This window comes from Phalangium opilio, unplaced genomic scaffold, assembly GCF_054372755.1.
Source record: "Phalangium opilio isolate 3A_F unplaced genomic scaffold, DU_Popi_V2 ptg000209l_1, whole genome shotgun sequence".
Classification (NCBI taxonomy): Eukaryota; Metazoa; Arthropoda; class Arachnida; order Opiliones; family Phalangiidae; genus Phalangium; species Phalangium opilio.
The window spans coordinates 9209548-9229733 of NW_028324217.1; the positions used below are offsets into that span (position 1 = coordinate 9209548).

Genomic DNA, 20186 nt, shown 5'->3' on the forward strand with positions numbered 1-20186 from the left:
AGACGACAGCGCCATCTAGTTTTAAAAAAAAGAACTAAAGAACAATTTTATAAAAATTTTGGGATGTTTTAATTTCTCTGTGCTTTATAAAATAAATGAAAACAAAATCCTGAATTTTAAGTTTCTATCTACCCTAGAAGTACCTTAGAATTTTGATGATCGGTGAGTGAGTGAGTGAGTGACAAAATAAGGTAAATTTCACCTGCGATATTTCGAAAAGTATAAAGGGTAGGAACTTGAAATTTGGAAATTATTGCTAGGATTGACAGTCCTCGCGGCAAGCAAAATTTCAGACTTTTACCTATACCCATCACGAAGTTACAGTGGTCTTAAAAGTACCGTGAGTTGCTTCGAGAAAAGGGGGTCTCGTACATAATCCCCCTGGACATAATCCCCCCGGACAAAATCCCCCTATTTTGGATTTGCCAAGACTTTTCCCCCCCGATTTTAGACGCGTTTGTACAAAATCCCCCCAGAGAAAACGTCCAGGACAAAATCCCCCAAAAGGAAAACTGTTCAACAAAATCCTACCGAAAGGATCATTTTATTGAAAATCCCCCAGATAATAGGCATTTTGAAGTAAAGGTAAACGGAAGCCCAAATCCAAAGATTATCTTTAATAATAATGCAAAAGTATAATTCATAAGAGTGAAAGGTATTGCAAACAATGTTCCTAAACCAAAAGAAGTAAACTACTGATTTTGTTTTAACTTATTTCCAAAATTCCAATATTTTGGAAAAGGCGGCATTTTATGGTTAGTCAGCAATATTTTGGAATAGGCGGAAATTTTATGTTAGTCAGCGATATTTTGGAAAAGGCGGAAATTTATGGTTAGTCAGCAATATTTTGGAAAAGGGGGAAATTTATGGTTAGTCAGCGATATTTTGGAAAAGGCGGAAATTTGTGGTTAGTCAAAAATATTTTGGAAAAGGCGGCAATTTATGGTTAGTCAGCGATATTCTGGAAAAGGCGGAAATTTATGGTTAGTCAGCAATACTTTGGAAAAGGGGGAAATTTATGGTTAGTCAGCGATATTTTGGAAAAGGCGGAAATTTGTGGTTAGTCAAAAATATTTTGGAAAAGGCGGAAATTTATGGTTATCAGCAGTATTTTGGAAAAGGCGGAAATTTATGGTTAGTCAGCGATATTTTGGAAAAGGCAGAAATTTATGGTTAGTCAGCAATATTTTGGAAAAGGCGGAAATTTATGGTTATCAGCAGTATTTTGGAAAAGGAGGAAATTTGTGGTTAGTCAGCGATATTTTGGAAAAGGCGGAAATTTATGGTTAGTCAGCGATATTATGGAAAAGGCGGAAATTTATGGTTAGTCAGCGATATTTTGGAAAAGGCGGAAATTTGTGGTTAGTCAAAAATATTTTGGAAAAGGCGGCAATTTATGGTTAGTCAGCGATATTCTGGAAAAGGCGGAAATTTATGGTTAGTCAGCAATACTTTGGAAAAGGGGGAAATTTATGGTTAGTCAGCGATATTTTGGAAAAGGCGGAAATTTGTGGTTAGTCAAAAATATTTTGGAAAAGGCGGAAATTTATGGTTATCAGCAGTATTTTGGAAAAGGCGGAAATTTATGGTTAGTCAGCGATATTTTGGAAAAGGCAGAAATTTATGGTTAGTCAGCAATATTTTGGAAAAGGCGGAAATTTATGGTTATCAGCAGTATTTTGGAAAAGGAGGAAATTTGTGGTTAGTCAGCGATATTTTGGAAAAGGCGGAAATTTATGGTTAGTCAGCGATATTATGGAAAAGGCGGAAATTTATGGTTAGTCAGCGATATTTTGGAAAAGGCGGAAATTTATGGTTAGTCAGCGATATTTTGGAAAAGGCGGAAATTTGTGGTTAGTCAAAAATATTTTGGAAAAGGCGGCAATTTATGGTTAGTCAGCGATATTCTGGAAAAGGCGGAAATTTATGGTTAGTCAGCAATACTTTGGAAAAGGGGGAAATTTATGGTTAGTCAGCGATATTTTGGAAAAGGCGGAAATTTGTGGTTAGTCAAAAATATTTTGGAAAAGGCGGAAATTTATGGTTATCAGCAGTATTTTGGAAAAGGCGGAAATTTATGGTTAGTCAGCGATATTTTGGAAAAGGCAGAAATTTATGGTTAGTCAGCAATATTTTGGAAAAGGCGGAAATTTATGGTTATCAGCAGTATTTTGGAAAAGGAGGAAATTTGTGGTTAGTCAGCGATATTTTGGAAAAGGCGGAAATTTATGGTTAGTCAGCGATATTTTGGAAAAGGCGGAAATTTGTGGTTAGTCAAAAATATTTTGGAAAAGGCGGCAATTTATGGTTAGTCAGCGATATTCTGGAAAAGGCGGAAATTTATGGTTAGTCAGCAATACTTTGGAAAAGGGGGAAATTTATGGTTAGTCAGCGATATTTTGGAAAAGGCGGAAATTTGTGGTTAGTCAAAAATATTTTGGAAAAGGCGGAAATTTATGGTTATCAGCAGTATTTTGGAAAAGGCGGAAATTTATGGTTAGTCAGCGATATTTTGGAAAAGGCAGAAATTTATGGTTAGTCAGCAATATTTTGGAAAAGGCGGAAATTTATGGTTATCAGCAGTATTTTGGAAAAGGAGGAAATTTGTGGTTAGTCAGCGATATTTTGGAAAAGGCGGAAATTTATGGTTAGTCAGCGATATTATGGAAAAGGCGGAAATTTATGGTTAGTCAGCGATATTTTGGAAAAGGCGGAAATTTATGGTTAGTCAGCGATATTTTGGAAAAGGCGGAAATTTAAGGTTAGTCAGCGATATTTTGGAAAAGGCGGAAATTTATGGTTAGTCAGCGATATTTTGGAAAAGGCGGAAATTTATGGTTAGTCGGCAATATTTTGGAAAAGGCGGAAATTTATGGTTATCAGCAGTATTTTGGAAAAGGGGGAAATTTATGGTTAGTCAGCGATATTTTGGAAAAGACGGACATTTATGGTTAGTCAGCGATATTTTGGAAAAGGCGGAAATTTATAGTTAGTCAGCGATATTTTGGAAAAGGCGGAAATTTATGGTTAGTCAGCGATATTTTGGAAAAGGCGGAAATTTATGGTTAGTCAGCAATATTTTGGAAAAGGCGAAAATTTATGGTTAGTCGGCAATTCATACTATTTTCTCCATCATTGGTTCCGCTTTTCCTCGTAGGGGGAATACTACTATTTTTACTACTATCCTACTAAAAATATTTCCACTGTGGAAAACGACGTCTAAAATAGGAATGACCCATGAAGGGTTCGTCTCCAAGGTGGGGATTTCGTTCCATATGCGTGGGATTTTGTCTCCAATTTGGGAGGGATTTTGTCTCCAGTTTGGGGGGATTTTGTCTCCAGTTTGGGGGGATTTTGTCTGCAAATGGGGGGATTTTGTCTGCAAATTGGGGGATTTTGTCTTATGCCCATTTGGACGGGGGGAAATTTTTGGGGGGATTATGTCCAGGGGGATTATGGGAGTCACCCGAGAAAAGGATGTCAGTGCTCGACTTGGCGGGGAGCACTGCCGTGCTCCCAGATTTTTGTGACATAACGAAGATGTGCATTTTTTATTTTTTTTTTCAAATAATTGATTTTGTCGCGAATGATGATATTTTTTTATGAAAACTTGAATTTAGTTTAATGATTGAAAGTGTTTAAAATCAGTCCTCGTTTTTTAGGACAAATCAAATGCAAAATATTTTGTAATTAGACATCATTTATTTTTCATAGTGCTTTTCCTTTTATATTTAGAAAAAGGCCTTTCTTTTAAGGTATAATCAGAAGTGAGATGAGACTAGAAGTGAAGGGCTCTAGCATTGATAGTAGATCCTGGCACTAGTGAACAAATTTGAGGATTTTATGCCGCTTCCCACGCGCTAAAACTAGAGAGAGAAAAAATGGTCGAGTTCCAAAAAACTTTCTTACCCCCTTCCCCTCAACCTAAAGCCGCGAAACACGGACGCGGGTGCTTGAATCTAGTTCGGTCGTCTACCACCGCGAGCGTCTCACGTTTTGGAGGGGAAATTCTGAAACCGCTACAAGAGGGCCAACCGTTGGTGTGTTATCAAGAATATTCACTTTCGCCGAGTGAAGAATTTGGTTAGCTCAGTACCTCTGGTCTCATCTCACTTCTGGTATAATGTTATATTATATCTACTTTTCCTTTAAAATTTTACTTTGAAGTTTGAAATATTCGCGATTTGTGTGTAAAGACTACCTATTGTTAGGGTAGGGAAATGTATAAGAAAACTAGAACGGTATGGTCAGAGGCCATGATTAAACAATGGAAATAAGGCGCGTAGCTAGCTTTCCGAAAATTGCGAAATGTATGATCTTTTACCAACAGTGTATAATAAATTATTAAAATTAACCTATTTACAACTCGGATTGTTTCTCAAACTATCACGTGGTGCCAAAACCCGGGAAAATTAGATTAATTAGTTATAAGCTAATTTTATAACAATAAATTTTAGAAGAAGAATAGTTTTATAGAAATTAAGAGATAAAGAAGAACTCCGAGTAGAAAAAGACGAACTGTACAATGGCGGAGAATGATGAAGAAGCACGTTACGAATTTGAAGAAGAGTTGGAAAAAGCGAAAGGAAAAAGATGAAATATCCGAAGACAACTAACAACATTATTTAAGAAGATTACTGCTGTAACGAGGAAATGCCCTGAAACCGAGTCCGCTTCCGAATTTTTTTTCCATAGAAAAAGCATTACGAGGAAAACTGGTTTGGTAGCGCATCTAACGGCGAAAGTCGAAACTAGAGGCGCTTTTGCAAGTCGTTTTTAACATGGGGCTCGACTCCCTCGAGTCAAGCTGGCAGGCCTTCTACCGCCGAAAGAAGGTTTTAAGTTGAGACGATTTTTATTTTTATTTTTATTTTGGCAATTTAAGTTGCCAAATTCTCTCACCTGAGGCGCTATTAGCTGGACCTGAGGCGCTATTAGCTGGACCTGAGGCACTAATAGCTGGACCTAAATAATTTGAAATGTTCATTTTCGCCGGGAGTGTGGCGCACTCCTGTAAGCCAAGCTTCTGGGCGGCAAAGTTTGAGGAAATACGACACATGTCGGCGATCCTACCCTATAGGTGCCGACTGTCCCGTGTCCGCCGGAGGTGACTTACCCCAATTTCACCTTCCGTCACCTCCCAAGTAAACCTCAATCCTTCCCTGCTTCTACACATACGACCTAGCGGCCCCCGTCAGTGCTGGGCCGCGTAGGGTCTCTCGCTCAATTCTTCCTGGTGCTAAAGGCCTAACGGCTAAGCACTAGTGTGCGTAGGTGGTAAAAAAAAAATGTTCATTTTCTCGCGCTTAGAATTTGAAATGTTCATTTTCGCGCGCGTTTCGGTCCAGCTATCAATGAAATCTCGCGCTAAAATAAGGAGAAAATAAGAAGTCACGTTTCTTAAAAGCCCCCCCCCCTTCGAAGCCACCGCGCACAGGCCTTGATTAACGTAGGCAACGGTTGAGCAAGCGCGAGAGACGCGAGTAGCTTGCTCCTTGTGTCCATGAGCGCGTGATCGACTGGGCTATGATTGTAGATGACGGCTTACTTCACGTGACGTTGTGACTCATATCGCTGATAGAAGTGAAGTAACGTTAATAATTGCATAGAAATCACAAGATGATTTAACAGTAACAAAATCGCCAGTAAGTACTTCATTTAAAATGTTATTCAGTTAAACCGTTAGTTTTCTTACGCTATGGCTAGGTTTTAAATCTCATTTTTATTGAGGCCAAGGCTTAGTCCTTGACATTCTTAATGTGGCAGGTGACGAGACGACTACACGGTCTTATTTTAAAGTGACGTAGTTGTCGGTAGTAGTTTATTTACAGAACTGCCTTATTTTAATTTCAGATGGAAAATAATATGGAAATAAAACTGCGCGTAAATTGTTCATAATTGTTTAGTAAAATAAGCCAAAACGGCTGCTGTTAAAATTGTAAATATGAACGCTGAGGGGACAGCTGAGGGTCACTGTACACACGGTGACTTAACTGATTCCTTCGGGTGGATTGTGCAAGCTATTTTAGCTAGCTTGGCATTTACGTGTCTAATTTTGAAACGCTTCTGCGAACCTCGGAAAGAACGTAGACCATGGATTATATGGTTTTACGATACTTCTAAACAGGGTTTGGGAGCTCTAGTTATACATTTTGCCAATTTATTTTTGGCCGAGCTCTTCCACGGTGATCCTTGTACATGGTATGATTATGGATAAAGAATGCGTGTGAGGAAATTTGTTTTCACGCTATAGGATAGGCAACTCCCTATCTCGAGCGACAGCTTATTCTGAATATACTCTGTTACAACATCGGTTGTCAGTACGCGCAAACCTAGGTCTCTATGCAACGTAGCTTTGTGCGTGCTGACAAGAGACAAAAAACTTCAGGATCTTCAGGATTTAAAATATCCGTGAGTTTTTTAGCTCGAGTGCACGGACCTCTAGGCCTTAGTTTCAAATACATGTAGTAGGCTGTAGGCAATTTCACACGTATTTGAAACTAAGGTCTAGAGGGCCGTGCACTTGACCTAAAAAACTCGCGGATATTTTAAATCCTGAAGATCCTGAAGTTTTTTGTCTCTTGACAGCACGTACAAAGCTACGTTAAATAGAGATCTAGCTTTACGCGTGCTGACAACCGATGTTGTAACAGAGTATATACAGAATAAGCTGTCGGCCGAGATAGGGATTTGCCTATCCTGTAGACTGAAAACAAATTTCCTCACGCGCATTCTTTAACCATGGTATGATAACCTTGGATTTAGTTAGAAAACATCCGGAACTTACTTTCAACGTTTCTGTTTTAGGTACATTGTGAGCTTCCTTTTAGATTCATCCTTAGGGTTGTTGTTTATTTTTATTGGAATTAGACTCACGCAGCGTATCGCTAGGAGAAAAGGTTGTCCCTTGTTAATTTTTGGGGAATACGGTGAGTTACAAGATATAGGGAGCTAACAACTGGCTACGAGGAAGAGATAGTCTGACGTCACGCAGCCCCTCTCTGGTTGGCATTTTTCCGCGTAGAATACTGTTTCCAACCATTAGGGGTGATGAAACTCCAGTAAGAGATAGAAGGGTGTGACGTTTCAGGGTCAGAACTGTTAGCTCCCTATAAACTTTGTTATTTCTGGTCTGGTTTAACATTTCTTAATTAATATGTAGGAAAACCTCCTCAGCCAGCAGCGTGGCTAGCTCAATGTGGAGCTTACGTTGGTTTGATGTTAGTCGAGAAAGTTTTAATAACCTTACTAATCCAACTCAACTTCTGGGATCGGGTTAGAGATGTTATAATGTCACCATTCAAAGATCCAAAACTAGAAGTTGCCGTAGTTGTTTTAATAATTCCATTCTTTATAAATGTAAGTATAAAGGTTTTTGTGAAATGCAAAAATAGTTGAAAACGTCTAGAAAAATTTTCATGACTAAAGTTCTAAACCTGTCCTTACCTAAAAGAGTACATAAATACAATGGAGGGTCAGGTTGCCATCTCAGGGTTCATACTAACCTGGAAAACCGGGAAATATCAGGGAAATTGATTTTTGCGTCAAACGTCAGGGAAGTATCAGGGAAATTTCAAATAAATAGTAAATGTCAGGGTAATCAGGGAAATTTACGAGGATAGTGTACTTTTCGCCCAATCCAGTTTATTTTCGATCGAGGTAGCCGAAAGAAAAATAATTTTCGTATAATTTAATAATAATAATTTCCAGCCATAGAGATGGCTCCAGCGGTACTCGCGTTCCCTCTGAGGCTCTTGAGTCCTCTCAAGGCCATGTTTGTAGTGTTATTAGCATACTCTATAAAATTAGGGGCTCTTACACCTGGAAATATCAGGGAAAAACCTATCAAAAAACCTGGAAATATCAGGGAAATTGATTTTCCAGATTTTGTATGAACCCTGCTATTAGCTTTTGGAAATTTAAGATGGCTATTCATACAATCAAAAACGGATTTATGGGATAAGAACGTCGGAGTTAGCGAATTCACTCCCCATCCTCGCATACTTTATTGAGAAACTTCGTCTGCTTATATTTTGACTCCACCCACAAATTCTGTATATAGCTACTTCTAGAGATCGAATTTGTGGGTGGAGTCAAAATATAAGCAGACGAAGTTTCTCAATAAAGTATGCGAGGATGGTACTAGAGGCTAAAGCTATGATCCGACGTTCTTATCCCATAAATCCGTTTTTTGATACAATATAATAACTCGAAGAGCCGTGCCTGTTATCAGTCACTAATTACGTTTTTTTTTTATTAATTTGATTGCAATTTTGATAGGCGATGATGTTCTGGGTAACTGATAACTTTTTGATGCACAAACACGGACGTTGGCGCGACGAATCTTTATCTCAAATCTCAATAGGTGGAAAGAATAAGATTCATTATTCAACCACGGACAAACTTATCGGCTCAGAGTGTGAAGTTTTATTGTTAGCCGATGATGATGAAATTGACACTAATCAAAGACATAGGGCTTCTTCGTCTAGCAATCTAACCATGACATAAAAAGGTACAACTGAAAAGATATTCAACGAATCGTGGTTTTGGTTTTTTACGAAAAAAAAAAAAAAGAAAACGTGTACGTGGAGTAAGAATCTGATTATGTGCGGAAGATTTCGTGTGTTGTTTTAAGCTCTGATTCTAATTAACTGTGAAAGTAGGAGTGAGTGTGTCAATTAGGTATTTTTGAATTTGATCTTCAAGAAATTAAATATTTCCTTCAATTATTTACTATTAATATTAAATATTGTTCTTAGAACGAAAAATTATTTTTCCTTATTGAGCCTTTGTTGAGCCCCAAATTTAAAGAGTATCAAATTTAGCAATTAATCTTCTATATCATTAATTTATTCTAACAAATTAATTTGGCCATTAATAACGGAAAAACTATAATTTTCAATATATATGTGAAAGGCAAGCTGATTTTATTTGTGTAAAAATTATTTGAAATACGTTAGAGGCACGTGACCAAGGAGAAGTGAGGTTTGAAGAAACCTTTTTCGTTATATTTCGAAAACTTGCACTTTTTGGGGAAATTGCGTTGCTATCTCGAGAAAAACAAACTTACTAGGCGTCTTGTCCCACTCCATGTGGGGTGTTTGAATCCTGGCGTCACGTTGTGCCTGTAACTTATTGGTAAAAGCTGGGTTAGCCAAAGGCAGGAACCAATTGAACATAATGCATTAGGTCTGATTGGTTCTTGCCTTTGGCAAGATTAAATTAGTGTCCAGGAGAACGGCCAGAACGCTAGGGGTGATAATAGAGCTGCCTGCTGCTTTAAACTTGATCTAAAACCGAAAACTGTTACAGATTGTAGTCTGTAATTACTCATTTTTTTTTCACAATTGATAACTATACATAAAATCATAGGCATTTTATACTAAAACATTTATAGGGCTATAGAGAGCTTTCAGTTGGAGGAGCTGAGTCTCGTGACATAATTTACGCTGCCATATTGGTGGGTTTAAGGCAGGAATGAAGCTGAGACCACCCAATATGGCTACCAGAACAGCAGTAAGACTTGGGAGGGTAAATGACGTTCTATTATCGCATCTGAAAGCTCTCTATTGTTAAATATACATATTTTTTTCGTCAGAAGTATTGCGGATGAAATATGTGTTGGTTTGATTTCTTCCACATTGTTAGACTTCAGTTATTCAAAGCACATAAAGTTTCTGTTAACGCCTCTTACGGCTGCATAGAGGCAGAAGTAAATAGGAAGAAGTACGTATCAAAGGTAGTTTGACGAGGCGTCAGTTATGGTTTTTTTCGCGCCTTCCCACAATTTCATTTTTAGCGGATGAATACACTTCCCCGAAACTATTTTCGCTTCGTCTGTCCAGTGTCCAGGTTGAACTATCTTAGTTAGCTTTAAAATCATGTAAGAAAATTTATCTCGAAAACATGCCTCTCTCTGTTGGATGAATTCAAATTTTGCGCTGCAAACCAGATTTCTATATCATAGAACCTTACTCTAGTTTAAGCTGCAGATACGTACTTCTCCTATTTCCTTCTGATAGAGGGTTTAACTGTTCATATATAAAAATTCGTTAGGTCCCATTGCTTGACCTTGGTACGTTGAATTTGGGTGACTTTAAACCGTTACTTTTCCACTTAATGTGAAAACAATGGCAAACAGCACCGTGTAGTCCCCGTTTATAAATCATTGGTGAAACAAGGGTTCAATGCATTCTTATAATATAGCAAATATTTTAGCAATGCGATTGCAGAAGCTTCATACTCCCTTTACTAATTTACTTCTGATTGTAAGTTTCAAATTCAAATATCTAATTGCTCACACACTCCTAACTAAAAGTTTAGTTTAACACTAATAACAATAATAATAATTATCCACTCTACCATGACCAATTGAAATGTAGGTGATATTTATTCCCATTGTACCCTATTTTTTATCACGTTAAAATTTGAATTTTAAGTACGCTTGCAAGGGGATTATCGATAATAAGAAATACATACTCAAAACGTTAGCTCACTAGTCTAATGTTTACACTAGGAAGAATTAATAGTTAACTATAATTTCTTCTCAAATATACTTTATAATATTTTACAACAAAGGGTACAAAATTATCACGTTAGCATAAGTTCATAAGATATGTTCCTGGAGCTTGTCACGAAGTGACTTGGGTCGTGTATTCTCGTAAGTAAAGCGATGCCTGGTGAGGCGCTGTCAAAGGCTTAATACTTATACAGACTAAATTGGAGAAGATGGACTGCAAAATTAACCGAGTGTAGTCAATTCTGGCGTCGTTCTCGAAGTAGCTCGAGCTGTAAGTCTCTAGCATAGTCTGCTACCACGAACTTTCTCGTGACGTCACACCCCTACCTCGGTTTTGGCATGGATTAACTAACGATAGGGATTGTTCACTAACCGTGTTTCCCATGTATTTCTATCGCCAACTACATGTTCCGAATTATTCCTTGATTCCCCTGTTCATTCCCCCAATTTATTGGACCAAAACGGATGTAGATATAGCGCCATCTCTAGGCAAAATAAATCGTTTTTGCGCATTTTAAAGATGGCGGCGCCCGATTTAGCCGGGATTTCAATTTTTGACGTCATAGGACACGTGACATTTGGTCCAATTTTCTTATAACTTCCTGTTAGGGATAGTAGCTGCGGCTAAGGGGCGTTTGGAACATTCATACTTAATCTTTTAGGGGGAACGAACAATCCCTAGAGTTAGTTAATCCATGGTTTTGGCGACCATATTGGAAATAGCTAACTTTAGACTACCAATATTGACGTCACGTCCCCGTAGCTCCTCTCTTCTCAGTACCTGCCACTCTATTACCCAGTATAGGAAGCGTCATCTTTATGGAACATATCTTATAAACTTATGGTAAAATCGTTGAACTTATCGTGAAAAAGCTGTCCACTTACGCGTTAAATTGCTGTTAATTTTTTTTTGTGTGTGTTTGTTTAAATATGTATAATAATATTGTTTGGCCCGCATTGATAAAAGAACCAAAGATATTTTTATAAATGAAGTGTTTTTGATCTACATAGTCTCACCGGGGTTAACGATCGCGTTCTTAGTCTACAGTTTTGTCTTGCCTTGCATTCATTCATAGGCCTACACACCTATGAATAGAAAAGTTTTTCTAAACCTTCTAAAGGATGAGTGAAGTTGAAAATAAAGAGGTTTTTGTTTGATTCTACTTCTAAAAATAATAGGAACTATTCACAAGCCGAGACGTGCGACTTCGTCGAAGCTATGCTTGGCCCGAGGGGGTGACACTTGAGAACTCAGGTGTACACTATGTCTTGAACTCAATGTACTGTCAAAGCTGAACTCAAGAGTTCCGAAGGCTTTGAACTCAATGCACTGTCAAAACTGAACTCTTTGAACTCAGGTGTACACAGATCCAGAGCGTCTACCCCCTCGGCTTGGCCAGAGTATAATTAGTGGTGATTAGACTCCAGCTCGCCTCGGCCAGTACTTATTAAAAAATTTAACTAAATTATGTCGTTGAGACAATAACAGTGCGCCTTTTCTTATGCCAAGACTCTTCTGATTGAATTGAGCTATCTCAGTTGTGACGTCAGTGCTTATTTAAAATGTCACAAGCTTAGCTTTGTCAGTGGTCGGCCATGTTTGGTACCACTTTGGTTCTATGGACAAATAGGATGAGTGACGTCACACTAAAGCTTCTGAGATAGATCTATTGAAACTTAAGCCAAAGACAATCATGACAGTTGATAAAATATGTGACATCGTTATAAAATGGCTCAGTTTCGTATTATTTAAAAATAAAATGTAGAACTGTTATTGAAGCGTAAAGGTACTATATTTTTAGCAATAGGGACATGGCAATTCGGGTTCAGCTCCACCCCCCCCCAATACCATTATGGTATGTTTTTTTCTACAGAATGAAAGCTATTTAAGCCCCTCCTCCTGGTACGTTTTTTAGCACATGACGTAGTTCTGCCAAGTCCCTATAGCATAAAAAAAGGGATCGCCCCCAGCGCCATTATGGTATGTTTTTTCTACAGAATGAAAGCTATTTAAGCCCCTCCTCCTCCTCGTACGTTTTTTAACACATGACGTAGTTTTGCCAAGTCCCTAAAGCATGAAAAAAGGGATCGAGATATGGCGCTGACGCTGGTGCTCTTTGCTTAAAAACGATAACCCAAGTTTTCGAAATTTTCTGTCTGGCAACAAGGCACTGTATTTAGCTAACAGTAACAGGCAAAACTGCTTGCTGTAGACTTTGATAGCAATCATTAGCCTATGGTAGTTTTTAAAATATTGACCCTAACCTTTGGGCATAAAAAGTTATTAGTTGAAATTTAACGTGTGTAAAATGCGAGAGTACTTCACGAAACTTATTTTCATCAAACCTAAAAGTTGGAACCATAATATAGTTTTCGAGTACTCGACTGATATTTGAAAGCCAGCACCACGCGTGGCTAAACTGTGTATATTTCTTTAAAAACGTTTTCATAGTTTTTAAATGATGCATTTAATTTTAAAGAAAATGTTAATGTCCACATGATAAACAAGGAAATAAGAAATTGTGATTGCCTTATTTTGCAGAAGAATGGGTTAAATTTTATTTTACAAAAATAAAATTAAATAACTATATAAAAATATTCGTTTTTATGTTTTTGTAAATATTAAAACGAGAATTTCTTTAATTCATTTATTTATTTACCTATTTATAAAAACTTCCTTATTTCCTAACTCAAAGTGATCTTTTTTTACCTCTCCGAGTGACGTCACAGAGAGGTATTTTATTTGGAGAAAGCATAGACTTCCCCCGCGGGGTTTCGCCAGTAGCCCTAATCCCCGCTTTTACGTTGCCGATTCAAGGCAAAATTGCAGCAAGTTACTCTGCCTTTGATTTCTGGCTTAGATAGCCATACTCTCGCAGAGTTAACAAATGAGCAACCCGTTGAAGTGATATTCTAGACCTCCTCGCCCTCAAAATATAGCCCGCAATGGAAAACATCCTTTCAACATCAGCTGAGCAAGCTGGAATGGACAGATATCTTTTGGCCAATTTGGCTAAAGTTGGAAATCTGTCTTCCTTGATTCTCCAATACTCCAAAGGTGAAAAATTGACGGTATTCATCATCAAATTTTCATGCAGATATCAAGTTCGCCATGGATATCAGTAGCTGTTGAACTAGTCTCTGGTGGGTCTAAGCTAGGAAACTTCCTCTTCCTGTGGCATAAGCTGATCTTGAAGAAGTTTCATTTGCTTCTTTAACGAGCCAACTGCCTTGTCCTTATTCCAGCATTTCATATCTGCACATTCATTGATCCATTCCGGCTTTTGAAACGCACGTATTATAAAATATACGCGAATATATATGTTTGGTGCTCAAAGAACTGAACATATAATGTACAAGAAAGGTTCTCACCATCAAATACTGAAGCCTTAGTCCTTGGATCAAGAAGAGCTGCTATAACGTAATCTTCGTCATTTAGTTCACCCTTAAATCTTTCTACCATTAACTTCAACAACGATGACCAGGCTTTATGAGGTAGGGATTTTTCGCCCTCCAAACTTCATCGAATGTCCTCAATAGCGTCGGGATCATTTTAGAAGCAATGGGTGCATGGACTTGGAACATATCTGTTGATAACTTAAAGGGACGTAGAATTTCGAGTAGCTCCCTCAGTATGTGGACATCATTTTCACACAGTGTTGGCAATTTCTCTAATTTAGTATTTTTTTCTCCCTTTGCTATGACGATTGTTTGCCTCAACGCCTCTATCATGCCTGGCTACAATGAATTTTCATTTAAAAAACCTTAAGCTTAAAAAAATAAAGAATTTTTAAAGTGTTAGTGCCACGTTTTTTGAAAAGTGGCTAATTTTCGTTTTAAAACATCAATTGGGTTATAATAACAGTAGATCCAAGGTAAAAAGTCTTATAGAAATTTATTCATTTTGTAATATGAAAAAGAAAATTGATATTTCACATACCTCATTTAAACGGAATTATAAATATACCCCTGGTGACGTCATAAGAGGTTGACCAGCGCGAGACAGATTTCGAGACGTATTTCATTACGAGAGCTAAGCCTAATTTTTAAACATCGCGCGCGCGTCAAATGCGATCACTTTCAAAGCACCACCTATCAATAAAAAAATAGGACTTGCGGAGTCGCGCGTGCCGCGTGCTCACGCGCGCTCGAATCGTGACGTCACCAGGGGTATATGGAGTATTCAACTGTCAAAATAGTTTGAAAAAATTCTGCGAGTAGGTTCCGAAAGCCGGGGTTTTAATAATATTTGGAAAATTATAATGCATTATATAAATAGATATTCTGAATCAGAAAGATTTGATCTTTCAGATGGGAATAAAACCTTTTAGTTTTAAAAATAGCGATTTTTGGTGACTCTAACACTTTAAAGGGACTGTCCAAACCGTAGGACAAACAACGATCTTCCTTAGCATAGCTGATCGGTCAGAAGGGAGAAGTATAAGATAAACCATTATCTACTCACCATAGTTAAGCGTTCTATTGCCATGAATAATGAATTCCATCTGACTCCTCCATCTTGCTTTAAGTCTTTACCCCCTGGTGACGTTAGTCCATTTGGGAGATTGCCGTAAAAAACAGATCCACTTGCTGATCTTTTTTGTCATTCTTCTCATTCGCTTGCATTTCTTAATCGCTCCGTTTATCACGAGCTGTAAGGAACGGGCCACACATCTTTTGCGAATAGGGGATGGTCTAATGCCCCAAAATTCTTCATCTGGGTGGTCGAGGTCAGAGGATTCGTCATATGATTCGCCCAAGGATTCGTCAGACGACTCGTCAGATTCTTCAATTGGTGTGGATTGACTGAGATTTCCTTCAGTAGTGGCATCTTCAATGTTGTTCCAACCTATGAGTTGCGAAGGCAATTGAAAACATAGATTTGTGAATTACTTTAATATAGGCGTGGTTAATTGCAGTTTACCTCCCTGAAGTACAAGTTCCTCATCACTTTCTGATGGAACATCTTCTACCCTAACCAAAGTTAGTGTGACAGGCCATGGGTCCTCAAATACATCGTTCATATTAAATGCGCGACTGATATTCCCCGCGTTGTCGCCGCAAACGCTATAGATCTTTACAAAACGTTAAAACAGATTTGAGAATATAGTATATTTTTTAATAAATATTTTATTACCTTTTCGCGATCAATTCCAGCAGTCTCCGTCATGTCATTAAACTTTGCAAGAATTGCTTCGCCATCATGTTTGCCAGGGAAAAAGGAACAACCAACTAAGCAATTGCGAAAAGACCAGTTGTCATCAATGAATTGACATCGAACTCCTAAAACAGATTCTCGAGCCCTACTACTCCAAATGTCCAATGTCTGATGGATTTCTTTATATCCGGCTTTGGTTAAATCATTCTAAAATTTTACTTTATTTAGAACATATTTTTCCCTGAGTAATACTTATATGTTCCTAACGAAAAAGGTTGGTCCCTATTACTTATTTCTAAAATTACCTTAGCAAGCGGTTGAAGACTTATAGCCTCACTGTCAATACATCGGACCAATGTCCCGCGCGAAATATCTCGGTTTTGATCACCACTCAGAGAATGACAAACATCCCGGAAGCCTTCTTTCTCAACCGTTACAAATGGAGCGTGGTCTTTTGCTACCATATATACAAGGCTTTTGCGATGCGCTTGGTTTTCCACAGATCTTAGAGGCCACAATTTCACCATCTTCCTGTTTTTCTCCTCCTCTGTTTCCCACATGGAACGCCTGTTGCTCGCTTTAAAATTGAAAGAAGCGCCATGGACAGTCTAATTAAATTTCACGTAAAACAGTATTATTAACCACGAAACAATCAACAAAAAATAAATAAAACCAAAGTTGATCATAATTACACCTTAGCGTGGCGTTCCAAATTGCACACGGAAGAATGAGTGCTTGCTATTACAATTCCGCAAGCACTTTGCTCGAACTTTATTTATTCTCAAACCATCATCTGAAGGTTGATGTCCAATGTATTCAAAGTGTTCTTGAATATTACAGAGACCATAGTTTTCGTTATTGAAATGAGTTTTAAAATCCGCATCCATAATTAGAGCCATTTCAAATCAAATTTGAGATTTTTCTTTAATGTTGAATAACCCCAGCAAAGCTTGCGGGTCGGTGCCTTTGACATAATATGAGTAATGTCAGTAGTAGTAAAGGTATAAATTCCTGGTAATGTTAACACCGTAATCCACTTATATAAATTAAATTATGTTAAAACTTACTTTATATTGTTTTAGCTTTTGTAACCTTAATTCAAATTCCGTTATTATTGAATTAAAATTTTAAATATAAATTCGCGAGGAAAATCCTGCACAACTAACAGTTTTTAATCCGCGTGCTTACTTTAATCTGGTTTTCACGCGCACTTAAAGGGAGGGTGAAGTAGAAAATCAAGTGATTTTTTTATCGATTTTTCTACTAATTATAAGACCAGTCTGCATAGTCAAACATCCAGGAAATACTTCCGAATGATTTTAAAATTCAAATTAGGTTCAGATTTTAAGGATAATTTTAAAGAAGGTCCTCCGACCAATCGCGTAACATCCTGCCTTTTTATTAACAAAATTCTCGTGGCTTGTTACGTGTTGAATGAAATTTATCACGAGATTTGATAAAATTCGCGCGCGACGTGATAATCATGGCGCGAGACACGGAACGTGCCACGAGAAATTTGTTAATAAAAAGGCAAGGCGTTACACGATTGGTCGGAGGACCTTCTTTAAAATTATCCTTAAAATCTGAACCTAATTTGAATTTTAAAATCATTCGGAAGTATTTCCTGGATGTTTGACTATGCAGACTGGTCTTATAATTAGTAGAAAAATCGATAAAAAATCACTTGATTTTCTACTTCACCCTCCCTTTAAAACGTACTTGCTAAACGACTTTAACCGTTAGAAATTTATTACATTCTCGCGTGGTTATCAATTCAAATTAGATTTGAAAACGAATTAGGCTTAGTAGTTAATATTAATTAATTAATATTAGTAGTTAATATTAATTAATTAATATTAATTGAAACAAGATAAGTTTAGTAGTAATATAATAATGTAACGTGCTGTCGTAATTTGACCTCTTTAGGGCTAGATGAGGTCCGTTCAATTTCTAGGGCTGTGCGAGCCTTGAATTTTTGGTTTCGAGTCGAGTCTCGAGCATTGAAATTTTCGAGCTGAGTCTCGAGTACTCGAATTGAGTAGTTGGAACATTTCATTTGTTTCGAGTATTTATCGAGTACTAGACCTAGCTTGGGAATTGGTTTTCTAGTATTTCCTTACTTTCTATTAATTTACCGCTCTCATAATAGACAGTTCGTAATGAACATTTCAAACTCCAAGCGCGAGAAAATGAACATTTCAAATTATTTATTTAAGTCCAGCTAATAGCGCCTCAGGTGAGAGAATTTGGCAACTTAAATAAACCCAACCAACAAATAAACAAGTTGGCTTGGTCTCGTCTCCATCTAAGGGATAGGATCACGTGACTAACAAAGTTGACTGTAGTACCATCCGAGGGGCTAGTCACTTGAGTAATCAGGTGTACAAAACCGCCGAAATCGATTACTTGATTTCTAGAATTCTAAGAAAATCATAAGTAATCATAATCAATTTTGTGAGTAATCAGAAATCTCCGATAATCACTGGAAATCACATGGAATATTGAGAGAATCAGAAATAATCACATAATTTCCTAGTAATCTTTTGTAATCATCTCGGTAATCACATATTTCGTCAAATAATCACGCATAATCAATCGAGGAATTCGAAAATCCAAAATAAAAATCGTAATCAGTTGAAATGGAGTAATCAGTGGAATTCAAATAGTAATCACGAGTAATCAGTGGAATTCAAATAGTAATCACGAGTAATCAGTGGAATTCAAATAGTAATCACGAGTAATCAGTGGAATTCAAATAGTAATCACGAGTAATCAGTGGAATTCAAATAGTAATCAAGAGTAATCAGTGGAATTCAAATAGTAATCACGAGTAATCAGTGGAATTCAAAAAGTAATCACGAGTAATCAGTGGAATTCAAATAGTAATCACGAGTAATCAGTGGAATTCAAATAGTAATCACGAGTAATCAGTGGAATTCAAGTAGTAATCTCGAGTAATCTGCGGCAATAACGGGAAATCATTGTAAAGATTATGGAAATCACCTAAAATAATCGTAATCACGGAAATCAAGAAATTCATTCAGTAATCAACGGAATTCACATAAAAATTAAGAAATCAGAAATCAGGTGTACAAAATTTTGGAGAATGACTAACCCCTCGGTACCATCTGTCGTCGAACGACGAAAATAAATCTCTTATGTTTCTGATTGGATTAGAGTCTGACTTTTGGGGTAAAACAGGTTCTGCGCATGGCAAAATCAAGCCAATCTGGTTATCCCTTTCTCGCCTCAAAACCCGCGAACGAGGTCTGAGCCGAGGGGTTAGTCATTCTCCAAAATTTTGTACACCTGATTTCTGATTTCTTAATTTTTATGTGAATTCCGTTGATTACTGAATGAATTTCTTGATTTCCGTGATTACGATTATTTTAGGTGATTTCCATAATCTTTACAATGATTTCCCGTTATTGCCGCAGATTACTCGAGATTACTACTTGAATTCCACTGATTACTCGTGATTACTATTTGAATTCCACTGATTACTCGTGATTACTATTTGAATTCCACTGATTACTCGTGATTACTTTTTGAATTCCACTGATTACTCGTGATTACTATTTGAATTCCACTGATTACTCTTGATTACTATTTGAATTCCACTGATTACTCGTGATTACTATTTGAATTCCACTGATTACTCGTGATTACTATTTGAATTCCACTGATTACTCGTGATTACTATTTGAATTCCACTGATTACTCGTGATTACTATTTGAATTCCACTGATTACTCCATTTCAACTGATTACGATTTTTATTTTGGATTTTCGAATTCCTCGATTGATTATGCGTGATTATTTGACGAAATATGTGATTACCGAGATGATTACAAAAGATTACTAGGAAATTATGTGATTATTTCTGATTCTCTCAATATTCCATGTGATTTCCAGTGATTATCGGAGATTTCTGATTACTCACAAAATTGATTATGATTACTTATGATTTTCTTAGAATTCTAGAAATCAAGTAATCGATTTCGGCGGTTTTGTACACCTGATTACTCAAGTGACTAGCCCCTCGGTCTGAGCCGTTATAAAAATTCAGAAGATTTGTTGCCAAACGAAAAATAAAAATCGGCGCCGCGCACAGGCCTTGATTAACGTAGGCAACGGTTCAACTCAACAGGCGAGTGCAACACGCGGTCCAGTGTTGGTCGTCTGCTTATCAATCGCAGCCCACTCGATCACGCTTTGGCTTATACCGCTAACAACGGGAGTCTGAAATATAGGAGTTTTTTTTAAACTAGTCCTTAGGACCAGTGACCCCCCCCCTAGTGTCCCAAATACTAAATTAGTTTTGGGACTATTCCCCCTTACTTTTACTATAAACTGGTTCCGAGCGGACCAGAGTAAGTGTGCTATTTCCCAGACTGCTCCATGAGCGTCAAGTCTTAGCGTGATCGAGTGGGCTTTGCGTCGATATAGCGCGAAGTTCCCGCGTCCGCCGTGTTTGTTTTCGTTTACAAGGATGGCGAATTGTTGACTC

The 20186-nt window shown here is 37.5% G+C and overlaps 2 protein-coding genes across 7 annotated transcripts; one reads left to right on the forward strand and one right to left on the reverse strand.

Annotated features, from left to right (window-relative positions):
* The first annotated feature begins 5490 nt into the window (after positions 1-5490).
* Positions 5491-13164, forward strand: LOC149619000 (store-operated calcium entry regulator STIMATE-like). The gene is made up of 5 exons (XM_089855642.1): positions 5491-5645; positions 5854-6201; positions 6808-6929; positions 7163-7359; positions 8281-13164. Exons 2-5 carry the CDS (start codon positions 5945-5947, stop codon positions 8506-8508), a joined length of 804 nt encoding a protein of 267 aa, XP_089711768.1. The 5' UTR covers positions 5491-5645; positions 5854-5944; the 3' UTR covers positions 8509-13164.
* LOC149619001 (uncharacterized) lies at positions 13051-20157 on the reverse strand. Of its 6 annotated transcripts, XM_089855636.1 has the most exons (9): positions 20018-20157; positions 19789-19918; positions 16372-16641; positions 15983-16285; positions 15657-15884; positions 15444-15594; positions 14985-15368; positions 13892-14257; positions 13051-13775 (listed from the first exon to the last, which is right to left on the reverse strand). In XM_089855636.1, exons 4-7 carry the CDS (start codon positions 16235-16237, stop codon positions 15052-15054), a joined length of 951 nt encoding a protein of 316 aa, XP_089711762.1. In that variant the 5' UTR covers positions 16238-16285; positions 16372-16641; positions 19789-19918; positions 20018-20157; the 3' UTR covers positions 13051-13775; positions 13892-14257; positions 14985-15051. The 6 variants fall into 6 exon arrangements, with proteins under 6 accessions (XP_089711762.1, XP_089711763.1, XP_089711767.1 ...); XM_089855637.1 differs by lacking the exon at positions 19789-19918 and having other exon boundaries at positions 20018-20141; XM_089855641.1 differs by lacking the exon at positions 20018-20157 and having other exon boundaries at positions 14985-15350; positions 19789-19909.
* Positions 20158-20186: the final 29 nt, after the last annotated feature.

Coding starts and splice junctions, on each gene's coding strand:
- LOC149619001 (XM_089855636.1), bottom strand. CDS start 16,237: ATGTGGGAAACAGAGGAGGAGAAAAACAGGAAGATGGTGAAATTGTGG. Junction 15,595..15,656: donor CTGGAATTGATCGCGAAAAG/GTAATAAAATAT, acceptor CGTTTTGTAAAG/ATCTATAGCGTTTGCGGCGA. Junction 15,369..15,443: donor GGAACTTGTACTTCAGGGAG/GTAAACTGCAAT, acceptor CGCAACTCATAG/GTTGGAACAACATTGAAGAT.
- LOC149619000 (XM_089855642.1), top strand. CDS start 5,945: ATGAACGCTGAGGGGACAGCTGAGGGTCACTGTACACACGGTGACTTA. Junction 6,202..6,807: donor CACGGTGATCCTTGTACATG/GTATGATTATGG, acceptor TTTCTGTTTTAG/GTACATTGTGAGCTTCCTTT. Junction 7,360..8,280: donor TAATTCCATTCTTTATAAAT/GTAAGTATAAAG, acceptor CAATTTTGATAG/GCGATGATGTTCTGGGTAAC.